At 35.9% G+C, this 17,586-nt stretch overlaps 5 protein-coding genes across 11 annotated transcripts; 2 read left to right on the forward strand and 3 right to left on the reverse strand.

The window, feature by feature from the left end:
• Positions 1-323: 323 nt before the first annotated feature.
• On the reverse strand, positions 324-2,123 carry LOC145729599 (cytochrome P450 6a2-like). The gene is made up of 3 exons (XM_081980427.1): positions 1,031-2,123; positions 749-979; positions 324-691 (listed from the first exon to the last, which is right to left on the reverse strand). Exons 1-3 carry the CDS (start codon positions 2,028-2,030, stop codon positions 525-527), a joined length of 1,398 nt encoding a protein of 465 aa, XP_081836553.1. The 5' UTR covers positions 2,031-2,123; the 3' UTR covers positions 324-524.
• Positions 2,124-3,269: 1,146 nt separating this feature from the next.
• On the reverse strand, positions 3,270-6,149 carry LOC145729598 (O-acyltransferase like protein-like). Its single transcript, XM_081980426.1, has 12 exons — positions 5,795-6,149; positions 5,577-5,734; positions 5,285-5,523; positions 5,062-5,232; positions 4,827-4,914; positions 4,605-4,771; positions 4,387-4,552; positions 4,145-4,338; positions 3,940-4,093; positions 3,720-3,891; positions 3,526-3,668; positions 3,270-3,467 (listed from the first exon to the last, which is right to left on the reverse strand). Exons 1-12 carry the CDS (start codon positions 5,844-5,846, stop codon positions 3,351-3,353), a joined length of 1,821 nt encoding a protein of 606 aa, XP_081836552.1. The 5' UTR covers positions 5,847-6,149; the 3' UTR covers positions 3,270-3,350.
• Positions 6,150-6,536: 387 nt separating this feature from the next.
• Positions 6,537-17,475, reverse strand: Eps-15 (Epidermal growth factor receptor pathway substrate 15). 6 transcript variants are annotated; one of them, XM_081980415.1, is made up of 19 exons: positions 17,361-17,475; positions 16,693-16,737; positions 16,392-16,625; positions 15,694-15,864; positions 15,528-15,638; positions 15,256-15,432; positions 15,004-15,197; positions 14,787-14,952; positions 12,631-12,783; positions 12,477-12,566; positions 12,279-12,341; positions 11,899-12,096; positions 11,659-11,841; positions 11,536-11,599; positions 11,358-11,431; positions 11,215-11,310; positions 9,197-9,475; positions 8,803-8,907; positions 6,537-8,552 (listed from the first exon to the last, which is right to left on the reverse strand). In XM_081980415.1, exons 1-19 carry the CDS (start codon positions 17,385-17,387, stop codon positions 8,118-8,120), a joined length of 2,865 nt encoding a protein of 954 aa, XP_081836541.1. In that variant the 5' UTR covers positions 17,388-17,475; the 3' UTR covers positions 6,537-8,117. The 6 variants fall into 6 exon arrangements, with proteins under 6 accessions (XP_081836541.1, XP_081836545.1, XP_081836543.1 ...); XM_081980419.1 differs by lacking the exon at positions 15,256-15,432; XM_081980417.1 differs by lacking the exon at positions 12,279-12,341.
• On the forward strand, positions 12,808-14,077 carry LOC145729604 (uncharacterized). Its single transcript, XM_081980433.1, has 4 exons — positions 12,808-13,101; positions 13,157-13,343; positions 13,393-13,654; positions 13,707-14,077. Exons 1-4 carry the CDS (start codon positions 12,969-12,971, stop codon positions 13,938-13,940), a joined length of 816 nt encoding a protein of 271 aa, XP_081836559.1. The 5' UTR covers positions 12,808-12,968; the 3' UTR covers positions 13,941-14,077.
• On the forward strand, positions 13,952-17,352 carry LOC145729606 (uncharacterized). Of its 2 annotated transcripts, XM_081980436.1 has the most exons (4): positions 13,952-14,291; positions 14,347-14,502; positions 14,554-14,646; positions 17,183-17,352. In XM_081980436.1, exons 1-4 carry the CDS (start codon positions 14,092-14,094, stop codon positions 17,247-17,249), a joined length of 516 nt encoding a protein of 171 aa, XP_081836562.1. In that variant the 5' UTR covers positions 13,952-14,091; the 3' UTR covers positions 17,250-17,352. The 2 variants fall into 2 exon arrangements, with proteins under 2 accessions (XP_081836562.1, XP_081836561.1); XM_081980435.1 differs by lacking the exon at positions 17,183-17,352 and having other exon boundaries at positions 14,554-14,791.
• Positions 17,476-17,586: the final 111 nt, after the last annotated feature.

The following is a 17,586-nucleotide window of genomic DNA, read 5'->3' on the forward strand; positions in this document are numbered from 1 at the left end:
TCTTTGTTGGTAATGGTTACAGTTTCAGTAAACTAAGGTTTGTGTAAGAGAAAAATACAGTACGTCTCTGGATTTTAATGTCAATTTACTGGTTATTCAGCAAATTTCAGGACCGTAATCTTCAGATTTCAAAAATACTGACTGAAATTGTGTTTCATTTCATTGTAACTGGCATTCTTTTATCTTTGTTGGTAATGGTTATAGTTTCAGTAAACTAAGGTTTGTGTAAGAGAAAAATACAGTACGTCTCTGGATTTTAATGTCAATTTACTGATTACTCAGCAAATTTCAGGACCGTAACCTCGGGAATACTGACTGAAGTGTTTGATTGGTTATTCACATTTTAATACTGTCTAATACAATCATATATGAGGCAATTGTTTGAAATTACTAAACAACAGTAATAACGTAATATACAGAATGCTTACATAGACTACCTGATTTGAAAAATATATAATAATATTATGTCACTTCGTGATTCACAAACTTATTATAAACCTTACAAGGTTGATCCTGATAAAAAATTAAGTTATTCTAACAAATTCAATTTGAAAATCTTCGCTGGGAGTTAAGTACCATACTTTAGGATTGAATTTGAACGATTTGGAAGCCCCATCCTTCATCCTTACCTCCAGGCAGGAAAACATGCTGCATAGGATCAGTTTTACTTGAATAATCACCAGTTTGGAGCCTGTAATAAAATTAGCACCATTATTCAAGAGTTTTAGGAGATTTGAATTGAAATTACGTAGGTCAGCTGCAGGTCCGATGCCAAAAGGTCTGAAAATCTCCTTTTGTGCTTCGCGGGTTTGAACAAACCTATCAGGATCAAACTGTTCAGGATTGGGGTAGAAATCCTGGTCCCTTTGCACTGCTAGGGAGGAGTGGAAAAAGACCCCTTTTTTGACTTGGTACCATTCAAAAGGGTTCTCACTTTTGGTAATAACTGTAGCAACTGGAGGATATTTCCGCAAAGTCTCTAAAATTCAAAGTTTAAACTGCAATTAAGAAACCAAACTCCTTCTGCAACCTTTTACTACAGCATCAAGGTAAAACAGTTCTTCCAGATTTTCGTAGGTCACTTGCCGGTTTTTCTTGTTAAATCTCCGGATTTCCCCTTTTAATTCCTCCTGGATTTCAGTACTGCCAGCCAACTCGTACAGACAAAACATTAACACTGAATAACTAAAAGTGAGAGTGTCCGCAAAACAGCCAAACAGCTCATTAGCAATATCTGCAATACTGTAGTCAGTGTGGTTGTATAATGAGGTGAATGATTCAATAAGGTCGTTGTCGTCTGATTCGTTTTTCTTGCGAAATTCCACAATTTCCATGAAAATGTCTTGCAGGTGTTGGTTATTAAGTTTAGTGCCTACAAATGGTAGGCAAAGTGACAGGTAGAATTTCAGAGAAGCTTCATATCTGGTTTTTAATAACTGGTTGATTTCTTCAATCATTTCAAAGGGTCTGAAGCCAAAACCTGCGCAGCAGGCTTCTAGAAGGAAGTTTCTAAAAGTGGATGAAACATCATCTTCGTTGAGGAGGGTTACAGGTAACGCTTGTCTCACTGAGTAGTTGAATTTTTTTACAAAATCTCCAAGGACTTCTGGGTGCAGTATAACTTCCAAATTATTATATTTTAGAATGGATTTTTGAGGAATCACACTCTCAAACTGGTCATGATCAGCTGAAACTGACTGATCGACTACCACTACAGCGGGTTTCATAAAAACAAATATTCCACCATATTTACAATTCTTCTTCTTAAACCGGTTGTAATACTTCCACAACAACACGTGCAACGAAGTGTTGTGTTTGATGATCTCCTTGAAATTCCCGTAAGGAAACCTGGGAAGAGACGCCTTAGTCAGTCTGGGTTTAAGCTTCTCAAAGTGGGTGTATTTCCCCAAAAGCCACACTAAACCGTACAAACTGGCGAAAGTTAAAATGGTAATCGTATAAATCAAATAATGTTCGTTTAAATAATGTAAGAAAGTGAGTTTTTCATTAAAACAAACATCGGAACCCATCACAGCTAATTTAACACACTTAACTGCTACTAAACAGCTGATGGTTCACGTGTTGTGGCTTAACAGTGAATGGCGTGCGCACATTTCACTTATACCAACGGTTTTGAGAATTATTATTGCTGTATATGGGTTATAAATGTGTTGCAACGCCAGCTAAATCGGTTTTTATCTAATGTTTACAGTTATATAGCGTTCAAATTAGGTGTTAAATTATATGTACAAAAGATTAGGGAGCTTTGATTTTTGTTTGAATGGAACAGATAAGAAATATAATAAAAGCTTGTATTACAAGCTGCAAAGCAGAAAAGAGAGAGAGAATACAGTGGATTCAGGATAAGCAAAGCCACTATAAAGATCTTGAAAACGGTTAGAGATACTGATGATTTGGTTAAATGGGAGAAGCGTTTTACTCTGTTTTTTGACCGTAACAAAGAATGTCCTATTATACAGATCTGAAAATGGTAATGATTACCATTATAACTAACTATAACTTATGTTATACAGGTGTGGTATAGTCAAAATTTTACCCTTTGAGAATGACGTCAAGCAGGTGAAAAAACACGCATGTCTGGAATTAGATCACAAATTTTAACCAGTTTTAGAGAGTTTCAGTTGACATCTGGAAACTGTTTCTTTTCGTACTTGAAAAAAAGCAGCACATTTAGAATTAGCATTTGGGCCTTCTCATTGTAGCGCAGCATTTTTATACCTTTGATACTCGTTTAAATCAAAGTGACAGTAAATGTCAACGTTTTTAATTTGACAGGACGACAAAATTAACAACGTGCCTTTTTTGCTAAAATTGTGTATTTAATATGCGATTAACAAAGATGTAAAAAGATGACGTCATTCTCAAAAGGTAAAAATCCAACTATAAATCCAAAACCGACCATAGGAAAACCGCATAACGGACAGAGAAACGTACATTATTGCATGCGCGGGACTAAAACAGAAAACGAAAAAAATATCAAGTAGGCCATATTTTCAGCGCACTGTTGCCAAACGCCAAGTTATTTTGTCGACGGTATTTGAGTGATACTTGGCGTTTGGCAACAGCGCGCTAAAAATATGGCCTACTTGATATTTGTTTCGTTTTCTGTTTTAGTCCCGCGCATGCAATAATGTACGTTTCTCTGTCCGTTACGCGGTTTTCCTATGGTCGGTTTACCACACCTGTATGTTATATTCACTAAATAGCAATTTTTTTGTTTTAAAATAATAATTCCAATCAATTCTAAATTATACTTGAAAACAACTTTATTTAACAAACATCTTTCTTGGTCAATTCTGTTTTGAATGATTCACTTTTTCGCTTATTTGTCAGCTTTCCTTGTCTTTAGGACTTCTGGTCAATTTATCAAACGGAATTTCAACGAATAAAGTCAACAGCATGGCTGCAATAAAAGAGGTAGACAAATCCCCCATAAAAGTAAAAAACTTAAAAAAAAAAAACCACTAAATTAGCAAATATCAACAATTTTCATAGAAAACTTACTATTTGACCATCAGAAACGTAGGAAGGATACCGCGTCATTCCTACCCGCCAAAAAATCAGACTGATATGAACTAGGTAGAGACTGAAGGTGAGTTTTCCAAGTATGTAAGTGGGAGACCATTCCAGTATTTTCTTTGATAAACCTAGAAAGTTTGTTAAAAAATTGTTCCAGTTTCCTGAAAAGTTATTCAAACCTTCAACTCCTTCAGATATCCCATAAATCATAATTCCAACAGCAAAACCCAGTAAAGGCCTGGATAAAGCAACGTACAACGAGTGCCAAAGAATGTTATCAATTATTTTGATAATGATTACAAGGAAAATTATCAGACCCCAAGACAAGCTCCACCAGAAAATCTTCCCTACCTAAATTATCATAAATTTACAGTCATTTAAATCATTATGTAATGTTACCCGAGTGGTAAAAAGCAACTTTTCATCATTCTTATGAATACTGAAATAGTAACCAAATGCCAGTGCAACTAAAGGAGCTGAAAAATTTCCAAAAAAACTGGCATACTGATAATGGAACTGAAATCCACGCAAAAATGCCCCTTCGTAGAGGCTTCTAAAAATTGTATTTAAGTTTATTTTCGTGTTTCACTTTCACCAAACTTACTCCGGCGTGGTTATTAACAGAGCAGGAAAATTGTGGTGGTAATTTAGGGTAAAGACAACTGCAACATTAACAAGTAAAGCGCAACCAAATATCCAGTAGGCCAAATTCTCAAATTTTTTCACCAGCCAAATTAAAAGCAACGAAACAACGTGGTACTGCACGTCAAAACCCAAAGTCCATGTAACTGGCAAACACTATTAAAAGCTTAATAAATTGAAATACTTTTAAATGACGTATTTTACCATATTTGTGGGATTGATCCAGTTGTTAATGTAAAGAACGTTAGTCCACCAATTTGTTCTGCAAGACCTAAATTCGTTAACAACCACAAGCCAGTTAGGCCCTTCATCTAAGTGACGTAAAAAAGTAGCATGGAACATAATTACGACAAGTAAACTGGGTGTCAACCTAAAGCATCAAAAGATACAAAACAATATCTCGATAATTTGAAAAAAGTTACCTTAAAACTCTTTTTCTTATTGTGGTAATTATATCTTGAAAACTGAAAATCTTTCCTCTAGTAGAACTGAAAACACTGTTAGAAACTAGAAACGAGGAAATAAAGAAAAAGGGCAGCACAACAAAGTTTCCGTTGGCAAAAATGGTAGTAAAAAACTTGTCTTTGAGCTGAAAATACATCAGTTAAAATAAGTGTAAATTGGAAGGCGGAATAGCAACAAACAGTTTCAACAATTTGAAGATTTGCAACTGGTAAACCTAGGAAACCTATAGTAGTATGAATTAGCACTACAAACACCGAATTGTAAACTCTGAAATTATAGCGTTAATAAAACTGTATGTGAATAGAAATTCAAACAAAATTGGCGTAAAAAGACAGCAATAAGTAGTTTCTAGTTTAGCTTTTCTGCACTAATTTTGTTTGATTTTCGGTCTAGTAGTTCTTTATTGTGTAAAACCTTAATCCCTGAAGACACCTTAACTTCTCCATTTCAGGTGTGCTTTTGACAGTTTTTAGAGTAGTCCAGCTTTCACTGAGAGCCAAATAATTCAAGCTTCTTGAACTATAACTTGATTTCCGGGTGGCTGTTGCGTAAAATACCACCATTACATAGCTCACAAATAAGACCCTAAAAATATCAGTAAAACCCAATTCCGTTTTTGAGTAAAAAAAAAACAAACCCAACTAATTTGTCCAACAGATCAAAGGGTCGCTTGGATTTGGGTATCACACGCACCAACTTACTGACAACTCCTTTTAGTCCAAACTGCGCAAATTTCTCATCTAAACACTGTCCCAGTTGACTTTTTAGCTCCAAATCAGTCACATTCAAGTTGGTTATCTTAGAACAGCTAGTTCTAACACAAATCCAATGCCTAATTTTAGAGTAATTGTAGTTTTCATTTCGAACACTCAAACCCTGGATAAAACCTATTACATACACAGTACTTTCAGAAATTGTCGCAAAGATACCTGTATGGTTAACCAAGTTTCTGATAAGGTTTCATTATTTAACGACTCAAGTTCGTAAGTCACAGAACAGTACAAAGCATCATCATCCAGCATCATACATCTATCGAAATTGTCATAATGAAATATCTCCGGAATGGTGGAGTATTGTGTTTCTGAAACTAAGTGGTGATTTAAGAAGATTAGATCATTTTAACAGCTTTTTATTTCAAATCACTCACCTGATACAACTTGTGCAAACCATATGCACGTACACAACAAATGCGGCCACATAGTTACGTATCTTTATCGTTAAAACCCTATTTATATAAAATAATTCATTTTACGACCAAATAAAATGTCACTTATTGTTATTAAATGACCAATGCCAAAATAGGAATTAGCTGTTAAAAAACTAAAGGATAAATGACTGCTCTTTACCTTGATAACAATATAATTATCGTATTCATTTTAATTAATTATGTAATGATGTTTCAAGGAATTTCTTGTACTTTTAAAATTGAACACATGAAATTTGTATTCACACTTTGGAAATAATCGTATAAATGTAGCTTCAAAGGATCCACCAAAACCGGCAAAATGTATAAAGTGATCTATGAGAAAAAAAAAGTTTGGGAACTCGAGTTACGACAAAAATGTCTTGTTGCTGTTTAAATTATTTATTAAGTGCTGATAATCAATCGTTAGACTAGACACACTTATTCACAGGATAATTTCAGGAGGCACAAAAATTAACAATCATTTCACTTTTTTTTTTAACAAGAAACGGCTTTATACAATTTAATAAAGCTACGAATATTTACGCTTACATTTAAGAGGATATTGTCACGTGCTGACATAATCAGGTGTGTAAATGTTCGTTTTACAAGCCTATATAATAAACAAGTCCTATCGACTCCTTACACCTATATACAGACACGCAAAAGACGAGAAAAAACTGGAAAGAAAAAAAAATAAGAAAAATCAAAAATCACATTTATATTATACGAAAATAAAATATCTACAAATCACAAACGTACAACTTATTTTGAATGTAGATAAATCATATAAGTTGCGTACAGAAAATGGAAATACTGAAAAGTTAAAATCTAGTTTAAATAACAATATATACATAACATGTTTTCTACGACAACTTAACAAGGAATAGATCAAGTCCTACACAGAATGTTGAATTAAAAAGAGTATTTCGCTCAGAGTAATTATTCACAGTAAAAATAACACCAAAATTGTTTTGAATGTGTAATACCGAACAACATTGCCGATTATCTTGTTGTAAAGCTTTTAATTTAGCTATATGCATGTATTACTGAAAGATACCCCTAAAATAACCTAATATGGAAACGCCGCATATCAAGTGGGTGATTCACGCTTTATATTATTAATTCACAATAATCTAACTTGACCTAACTATGCACTTATTTAATTGCTCTTGACTAGAGTATCAAACCGTTTTGGTCACGTCTGATAGGCGTACAATCTCATTTGATGGGATTGAATGGCGATATTTGTTACATTTTTTCAAAGTCTTGGAATCCAGTTAATTTTTAAACTTCAGATTTGTGTAAATCTAACTGTTACTACAATTTTTTTAATTGACAAGCAAAGTTGTGTAAAGTTACTTAGAGTTTAAAGTTTTACACGTCTTCTTCACTAATCTTACGTCAACTTTGCCATCAAAAGTCACAAAAAAGTGATACTGTGCCTAATTAGTATTACAGCCATAAAAAAGTTTAAAACCTTTAGAAATTGGTTTCCAATTAACCCGTTCTGTACGGATGTCAAAGATAAAGATTTAGACACAGCTACAACAAAAATACACTAGAAGTTAAATAAATAGTTGCTGTAATTGTGTGAGGTCTGTTCGCAGAGGGAATTCTCTACGTCCATTGGCCACAAGTTAGAAAACGTCATAGTCACGTGAGAACTCAACCAATGAAACTTTTACTGTTTCTGAGTTGGAAACCAGTCAGGGATTGCCTCTGCAAACAGACCTATTCTCGAACTGTCTATAGCAGTCAGTGAAAAGTTAACAAGTAATAATATTATAACGACTTTGTTTGCGTCCCATCAAGAAAACAACTAACACTAATTCGATCCATATTATATACAGGTGTGGTATATCCAAAACCGACCATAGGAAAACCGCGTAACGGACAGAGAAACGTACATTATTGCATGCGCGGGACTAAGACAGAAATCGAAAAAAATATCAAGTAGGCCATATTTTTAGCGCGCTGTTGCCAAACGCCGTAGGTATTCAATACCCTCGACAAACTTACTTACGGCGTTTGGCAACAGCGCGCTAAAAATATGGCCTACTTGATATTTTTTTATCTACGTTTCTCTGTCAGTTACACGGTTTTCCTATGGTCGGTTTTGGATTTACCACACCTGTATAACCTTGCTGAATTTATGGTGCTAAAACTTCTTTAAAGCCATCAAGTCAAACTAAAAACAAAAATAAAATTAAACCTATTATTTGGTAAAGAACAGATATTGTTAGTTACTACAAAAAAAAATAACAAGAAATCCGAACCAATAACTTTAACGTTTCGTCGTTTCTAATTTGCTCAGTTTCAATGCCATCGCGAGTTCCGCGTCCTCTTTTTCCTGTAACTTTTTCCGCTCCTCCTCCACTTTTAGACTTTCCCTGGCGGCCCAAGCCAATTGCGAGTCCTCGCTCGGTAAATTCGAGACCAGAGGCGCGGAAATTCGACCACTCTGTTCATTTTTAACGCTAAATGATCCGAAAGCGGAACTCAACGGTACGGATTGTCGGCCCTCCAATCCAAACGGATCAAATTTGCCGAACGGATCCGTAGAACTTGGTTGTGCCGGCGTTTTGGCAAAGCTATCGAGATCGTCGTCAAAAGTGATATTATGCGGATCCTCGTATCGGTAGTCTTTGAAAGGATCGTCGGAAAAATCAAGATCTTTACGTTGGGCGGTCCGGGAGGACGTGGAAGTGCTGCCGGATAACTAAAGACGATACGGTTAAAATTATTGAGGCTGAAAAGTTGGAAAAAATAGGTGTTAGTCCAGAAACCCGATGTCTGCAAGATTTCAAATTTTCGTTAATAATCTACAACAAAACTAAAAAAAAAATAAATAAAAAATAAATTGCGGCTGCATGCAGAACAATCGGGCAGTGAACTACGCCAATGCAAAAAAAAACTTCAAGTGTAGAGGGATTGGAAAAAGGGATGTTGACCAAACAATACTAACTCACCCAGTATTCTCCTTGAACTGAAAATGGATAGTTTTGAGGACGGGAGTTAGGAAATAGCGACACTGATGGAAGTGCAACATTACGGAGTTGACTGTAGTGCAAACACTAAAAAAGCAAAATAAAAGTACAAATTTAACTTTGGATGTTATCATACTACATCAAAAATTCTACCCTGTAATAAGACAATTTATAATTTGATGAAATGAAAACTAAGATGAGAGAACCATTGTAAATCAATGCTCTCGACAAAGACGGAGAAAAACTTTGCAAATGATCAATCTGTTGAAACGTCACAGATTTCTATCACTTCTTCAATATTCACAAAAGTATTGATTTGTAACAAACATTCTTCTTATTTTTAATGCTATTTGAATGTAGCTAATATCTAACTTACCTTAGATTCGAAATTCGAAAAATCAGCAAATCCACCGGCTCCTCCGAAACCACCGTCGAACGGATCGTTGCCAAAAGCGTCCGTCTGTTTTTTAACGGCTGGCGGTTGGGCGGGCCGGGGTGGTGCCGGTCTCGGAGGCGGCTGTTTACTTTTCTTGGGAGGTAAAGCGGGACTGGGGCTGGAAGGTCGTGGCGGCGGTCCTGAACTGCCGCCGATACTGTCTCTAGTTGGAGCGTGCAAGACTGCGAACGGATCGCAACCGAACGGATCTTTATCAGCCTAAGTTATGTTAGTAATATTAGTTTCAGAATATCTAAACTTACTATAGTCTGTTCAGTGACTTCTCAACAAAAAACGTAACTCGGAATTCGATATTGATTGACTTTTAGAAGGTTTTCAGTCGTAATTGCCTCTGGCAATTGTAAATTGTGCAAAATTAAAAGCCTCTGACACTTTTGTCAGAAGGCAGAAGATTGTCAGTAGCATTACTAGCATTTAGAGGCCACTGGCACTTTCTGAGTGGATCTAGAAGATTTTGGCAATTTAACACAAACTTGGAAAGTGTAAGACACTTGTAGAAGACCTTAGTACTTTTAGATGGTTCTCAATAGCATTTAGAAGTCTATGGAACTATCAAAATGGTCCTAGAGGCCTCTGGCAGTTTACAACAGTTCTGGAACTTGTCCGAAAGTTCTCAGTAGCATTTAGAGGCCTTTGATACATTCAAAACGGCCCTAAAGAAGTCTGAGAATTTAAAAGAACTCTGGGAAGGTTTAACACACTTGTAGAGGCGTCTGGTACTCTTTAGATGGTTCTCAATAGCATATAGAAGTTTACGGAACTTTCAAAATGATTCTAGAGACCTTTGGCAATTTATAACTGTTCTGGGAAAATTTAAGACAGTAAGTAGAGGGCTCTGGAACTTTTCAGAAAGTTCTCAGTAGCATTTAGAGGCCTTTGACACATTCAAAACGGCTCTAAAAGACTCTGAGAATTTAAAACAACTCTGGGAATGTTTAAGACACTTGTAGAGGCACTCTTTAGAAAATTGTCAATAGCACCTAGAGGTCTCTGGCAGCTCATCTTTGTCTAATGAAATTAGATAAAAGGTATGACGCAACAGTCAGAAGTCACTGAACAGAGTGTACCATGTTTTTAAAACTTCTTAAGTTAAAATATAAAGATTTGTTTAAGCTTAATATTTCCTGAATTATACAGGTGTGGTAAATCCAAAACCGACCATAGGAAAACCGTGTAACTGACAGAGAAACGTAGATAAATGCATGCGTGGGACAAAGACAGAAAACGAAAAAAATACCAAGTAGGCCATATTTTCAGTACACTGTTGCCAAAATCCAGCACCGTCGACAAAATAAATTTGGGTATTTGAGTGATACTTGGCGTTTGGCAACAGCGCGCTGAAAATATGGCCTACTTGGTATTTTTTTCGTTTTCTGTCTTTGTCCCACGCATGCAATTATCTACGTTTCTCCGTCAATTACACGGTTTTCCTATGGTCGGTTTTGGATTTACCATACCTGTATAGGCTGACTTCTTTTGACAGGGAAGCCTTGAAAATGGCCTCTGTATTCACAATTAATAATTTTAAGCCTTGTTATTGTATTGATTTTTCCTTCCTATCAATTTTGACCAATCGCTATCAAGAATTAGTATAACAAATGTAAATTTTAAGTGGAAAAATCACTTAACAACTGTCAACTTAGCTGTCAGCAGTTTTTCCGGAAAAAAATTCGAAAAAATGTCACACTCCTCACAGCAACATAAAGAATAGTGTTACCCTTTCTAGCTTGAAAGTTATTGTTCTTATTAATTATTGTTCTTATTGTTTTAATTAAAATAAAATGTTTATTTAACTCAGGAAATAATCTTACCAAATATCCCTCGTGCATCTAATTTTTCCTGTGGAAAAATTGGAATACTCGTTTCTACTCGTTTTTCCGAATTTTTCCGGAAAAATTAAATGCACTAGGGATATTACCGCCGAATATAAAACTTACTTCGGCTTGTCCAGTGCTGTTCGTATTATCAAAATTACTAAACGGATCTGGTTTGTTGCTGAAAGGTGCGCCAAAAGGGTCATCGTTGAAACCACCCTGAAAAATTCCTGTAAGTGCAATTCCGATTTAATGTATTAACTTACGTTAGGCTGTTTTGAAAACGCTGAATTAAATGGATCGTTCGCTGGTACAGTAACTTGACTTTTGAACGCGTCTTCTGTAAGTTGGACAATTAATAAAATTGTGATTTTACTTTAGTTAAGTACGTTCTTCAATTGGTGCATAATTTGAATAAAGAATATTGATAGTAAATAAACTTACGGTTTTGAAAAGGGTCGTCTTCAAAGCCGGCATTAGAACCATTTTGTCGGCTGAATGGATCATTCTATAAACAAATGTTGGTTGTTGGATCTACTTAATGCGAAATATGAGAATAAAGTCTACCTGTTTTTCACCGTTCGTTAGTCCAAATCTAGTATATTCAGAATCCCTAAAATCTGCTGTAATCCGTAAAGCGGTGTCCGGCACCTGACTGGCATCGCCAGATTGAATAGCCGCTTCGCAATAGCTAATAGCATCGTTGATTTGTCGTGTTTGTTCTTGTAACTGGGTGGTCAAGGCTTTCATCTTTAAAAAAAAAACGAACCAGTCACTTTGATGACGCATATTTCATGATTATCCCACCTGACTAATGTTCAGCTGAGTGTCCTGCAAATTTGAGGTGATCGACTCGAGTTTCTGCAAACTTTCCGCTTTTTGCTCCTCGAGTCGCTGCTCCTCCTGCCTGAGGCCATCCAGCTGCTCTTTTTTGCTTTTTAGTTCTGACTCTTGCGCGGCTACTAATTCAGCTTGTTCGTTGGCCTGTACTCGTAGTTTATCCACCTAAGATATCAATTATTCAGAAAAAAAATAACAGATAAACTTTTACTTTGCATATTGCGTAATTTAAAAACCACCACCAACAAATATATACACATTACTGGTAGTATCAATTAATATTAAAGCCAAAAAATCTTAAATACCAAGGCTAAAAAGAAGCATAAGAAAACATGGTGCACACATACCTTCTCGTTAGCGCTAACTAGTTCAGCATCAATTGCGGCCTGTTCTAAGTCTACATTGGCTTGCTACCAAGAAAAAAAACAACAAAAAAACCACTAAATCAAACTAATAAGTTAACCCAGATCAACCAAGCAGAAGACGCGATTTAGTGCAAAGCAATTTCATAGAAAGCCAACAAACGTTTTATTAGTTAAGGTTACCTGCAACTTTAGGTCGTTGAGTCTTTTTTGCGCTTCGCCTTTTTGGTTTTCCAGTTGTTTCAGAGTGGCGGCTAACGTGTCCAGTTCGCTCTATAAACAGAAAGTGGTTATGCTTTTATCGGTTTAGCAAAAAAATGAGAAAACTCCTGATTACCTGCAAGTTTTTAATTTCGCCAGTTTTAATTTTAATATCGGCCTCTTTTTGTGCAATGTCAGTCTCCAAGGCTAACCTTTCTTTACATAGTTCTTCGATGTCTTTACTGATCATGTCAAGTTCGGGATTTGAATATCTAGTGTTATTGTTTTCCTGGAAGAAAGTTTTTTATTTTTTTGGATAAAAATCATAGAAAGTATTTAAGAAAAATGTCCCTTTCAGTTTAGACACAGTTTGCAGCATTTGAGCAAGCTGCTGGGTACTAACCATAAAACCACTTCAATGACAATGACATTGTATCAATTTGTTACCTCTTACAGCAAAACAACTATTTATAAATGAATACAGCAGTTCAGAGTCTAATTTTACTACTTTTGGTAGTGCGTATGGTGACCGCTGGTTTTTTCAGCAGCTCCATAGACAAGCTGAAGAAAAAAGCCAAAGACGCGTTCAAAAATAAAGTAAAAAAAGGTTTGACAACTATAAAACACTTAAAACAAACCAACTTAACTGGGATTTCAACTAGGAGTGACCCTGAACTTATGGGGCTATGAGCAAAGCGAATATCCGGGCTCAAACAACAAGTACCGGGAAGAAAACAGAGCGAAATGGAATGACTACTATCAATGTCTGAAATCTCAGGCCGATAATCTAAACACCCAAAGAACAGTTACTCCCGAAGCTATACTGGGATTTGAAACTTCGTTTGTCATGTAAGCACCGCACTTTTAGAATTCCAAAATTGACTTTAAAACCCCACAGAATGGAATGCAAGATATGTTTAAGTCCCCTTGAGAGAGGAAGCATGGATTCAGTTACTTGGGAATGGGCTGCAGAAAAAGCCGATTTACTGTCCCCAGTAGAATACAGTGAACATATCTTACTGTCTCCAGAGGACCGGTCATTGCAAATATTCAATTTAAACACTGAACATACAGGACAGTATAGTTGTAAATTGGGTCAAGCTGTAGTGGCCCCTTACTTCCTGACTGTGGTTAATATATCAGAAGATTTGATGCACCAAGTAGATCAAAATATACAAGATGTATGATCTTTTATGAAAGTAGTTTTTTTAGGTACACAGCCCATCAGCACCCAAAGGTCCATACACTAAAGAACCTGAAGATATCGAGTTCGGTTTGATACTAGACACTGAATGGGGTGAATGGTCTGCTTGTAGCAAGTGCGACAATGTTGGGAGAAAACACAAATTGGGTTACTGCACTGTTTACTTTAAGGAACAACAAACTCGCACTGTATGTTTGGAAAAAATGTACTCACGACAATTTGTAAAACTTAAAAACTCCTAGAGTGACCAGTCTGTAAACCGTACAAAACGTTCGGAAAACAAAGTCACAGACATTTTTAAAATATTCAAATTTGGTATTCCATGTCAGAGTCACATCTTGCCAATAGCAGTAAAGGAACTACCTCAAGTGAAGCACCGAAAAAAACGAAATTATGACAGGATTTTGTAACATTAAATGTCCAGTAAATCAAGTTTTCGAAGTCCGTGATAAAAACGGCAAAGTGATCGAACGTGCGGACAACTCAGAAGGTATTTACTCTCTGAACCAAAAGCTACCGCCTATTGAACCTCCAGTAGAAAGGCGGCTACAATACGAGGCCAAAGGAACGAACATAGTGTTGGAGTGTCCAGGGTACCAAACACAATTAATACCTCGTTTTATTTAAAAAAACTAAATAAAAATCCAGCAATATCAACAGTGACGTCCCAATTCAGTGGCAGATCGGTGAGAAAAATTTGGTGGCGGAAAAAATTGCGGCCGATTCCCTGGGCCGCATTTACATCAGCATCACCGACCGAATTCACATCAACCAAGCCAAAATTTCGGATTCAAACGTTTATAGGTTAGCTTACATGACAAATACAAATCATTAACTAAGTCTGAGTGCTTTTAGCTGCTGGCAATTAAAAGAACTGGCTGGAACTATAAGACTGGTGGTGGAGAAGAAATTTGAATTGAATTTCAATCACAGCATTATGCTTTTTGGGTTGGTAATAATTTTGGGGACGTTTTTGTACGTTTTCTTGAAAATAATTGCTAATAGGGACTTAACCAAAACCGGTTCTATTTAGTGTTTCCTGCTTAACTGTTGTTTTTTGTAGTTCTTAGTAAAAAAAAAACGCTTACCACAAGGCCGTCCACTGGCTTCATCGTTCTAAAACTAGGAGGAATCATTTCAGATGTTAAAGTCGGTGGAGGATCCACTCCTTTCAGGCACCGTGCCACTAACCACATGGCCAAGGCAAACTGTTCATTGTTTAATTTTCCAGTTTGCTTAATGTCACACAGAGCCCTAAAATTCCTCCACTGATTTAACTAACTCAAAGTGAACGCAAAATCCTACCAAATATGCGCTAAAACCTGTTGTGGAACCCCACTCCTCAAGAACACATCCTTAATTTCACCACCGGACACAAAACCGTCTTTATCCACGTCACTTTTAATAAACAACGTGTCCGATTTGGCTTTATCTTCCGGGGTGACCACCCAAGGTATACTGGGCTGTACTGTCTGTACGGGTTTAATAGCTGGAGAGATCTAAAAGTTTAAAATGCGTAATATAATTAATTTACAAACTGTCACCAAGCCAACTTACTGCAGGCTGTACTAAAGACGGTATAATGTCGGCCTTAACACCATCTAAAGGACGATTAATCAAGTTGGAAGCAGTTAGTGGGGTGGAGTCCTTACGTTTTAGTGGGGGCGCCAGTTCAGGGGGTAACGTGTTAGGAATGGCATATTTTTCAAGAGCCTTATATACTAAATGCATAGCCTAAAAGTGTATTTACACCATACAAGCCTCAGTTTGGCACAATCACTTTTAAATTAGTTACAACATGGACACCACAATTTAAACTTGATAATTACCACAACAAACTCGTGCCTGTTGAGCATACCATCTTTATCTTGATCTGCCAGGTCCCAAATTTTACCCAATGTGTCAAAAGGAAGTTTAGACTCCATTAAAACGTTTTTCACCTACAAATTTACAGTTTTACTAGGCTGGCAAAAGGAGCGGTCGACCAAAACCCACCTTATTGCCGGGAATTAAACCGTTTAAGGGCTGAAGGGAATCAAATAGTTTATCATATTTTTCCCTTTCAGAAGGTTTTATAGTCCAGTCTACTGCAGAGGGTGGAAGTGATGTTATCAAAGGGGTTGAAATAGGTGGTGGTGGCTTTGTTTTAGGTAAAGGAATATCACCCTGTAAACAAACCAATTTACGTCAAAAAATACGTTATATGTCATTTCGTCATGTAATTGTGGCTAATTGGGAAAGTAGTGGTTGACATTAAGTAACTAGAAATGTTGAATTTTTAGAACCTGTTAACCCTCTCTAAAATATTTTTGTTTTGTTATTGCTGCATGCAGGAAAGTCAATTTTTTAAGGAAAAAACATAAGATAATATTAAAGCAAAGAATTAACACATACAACTTTGAGATTATAAGTAGTATAATTACAAGACTACAAGAGTGAATAATTATTATAATATGTATAATAAGTTTTATAACTAGAACTGTACATGATGGTTAGTTGCATGAAATACTCATCACACATAATAAAGCTGGATTAGTAAAAGTACACAAATAATAAAAATTGACGCAATTTAAAAATTATTTTACATCAGAACAAATGGCAGCTAAATCCACTATCAAGGACAACCCCTTAACACTGAACACTATCCAAATATAATATTTATGAACAAACAACCTTAAATCACCCATACATACCATTTTTGGTGGAGGCACATCATCATTAATATGTTTTAAATTCAAATCTCTCCCATTCTGTACAAGAGCCACTAGCTTCAATGCCACAAACATGCCAGCTTTATCTAGGCTTCCTCTACCCCCTGGGTCTGACAAATCCCAAATACGGGACAGGACCACATCACTCAGTCCAGATCTTTTTAGAAATCTGGCAGCTTCCAAACCACCAATTAAACCAGTTCCATTGGGATCAACCTAGAGAGGAACAAATAAATAATTAATATCTTTTAAACTCAATATATTGAAATCCTTTTGTACTTACCAAATTATAACAGGCTTCATAAATAATACTGTGGCTTCCTGCCACCTAAAATAAAATAGTTTTACATGTAAAAGACCTAAACAAATATTAAAACAATAGCTGCATGTAATCAAAAGTTTTGTAGTCAACTTGCATAAATGAGTAGGATTCCTTTAAATGTTTTTATGTAAGCTTGACTTTATGCAAACTTTTCAGATATGGTAGACTAATTTAAAGACTACATAATTGGCTCAATTGATGATCTAAACAGGTAAAAGTCAAGCACTATCAACAACTATTACAAATAATTATAGAGTGGGTTGTAAAGTGCAAAAGGGGGCAAATGATGTATTGTTTTCTTGAACTCCCCTGACAACAAATCTATGTGGAATTTATGTTTGCATCACCTCAAAATACAGCTTACAGTGTTTACTTCCGTTGAACGATTATAAATATGAAATTTAATATGGATATGAATTCAAATTTTATTGATAAAGGTCTTTTTTTAAAGGTCTGACCGCCCACCGAAACGTCAAGGGATGTTATTGAATTTTTACAACTTAATTCGGAATAAATGACCTGGACTTTAAGGGCAATACATAAAGGGACTATAGGCTAGCGTACGTGCATAAAAGAAAACCTTTAACCCTTGAAGATAAATAATAATTTATGAAATATCTTTAACCTACCTGTGTTGGAGATGGTAACGCAGCCATCTTTTCAATCACTTTAATAAATCGTTTTATTGGTCGATGCGTATTCGCAACTTTCCGGCTCGACCAATTAAAACGCGAATCGATAAGTCTTGACGATATTTAGGTCAAATGTCAAACCACTGGCTTCTTCTTTTCTAATCAAACCGTAAGAAAAAATGTAAAGAAAAGAGGAAGAATTTTGACAACTAAAATTAATCTA

The sequence above is a fragment of the Ips typographus genome, linkage group LG5, assembly GCF_016097725.1.
Source record: "Ips typographus isolate SLU linkage group LG5, UJ_Ityp_2.0, whole genome shotgun sequence".
Classification (NCBI taxonomy): Eukaryota; Metazoa; Arthropoda; class Insecta; order Coleoptera; family Curculionidae; genus Ips; species Ips typographus.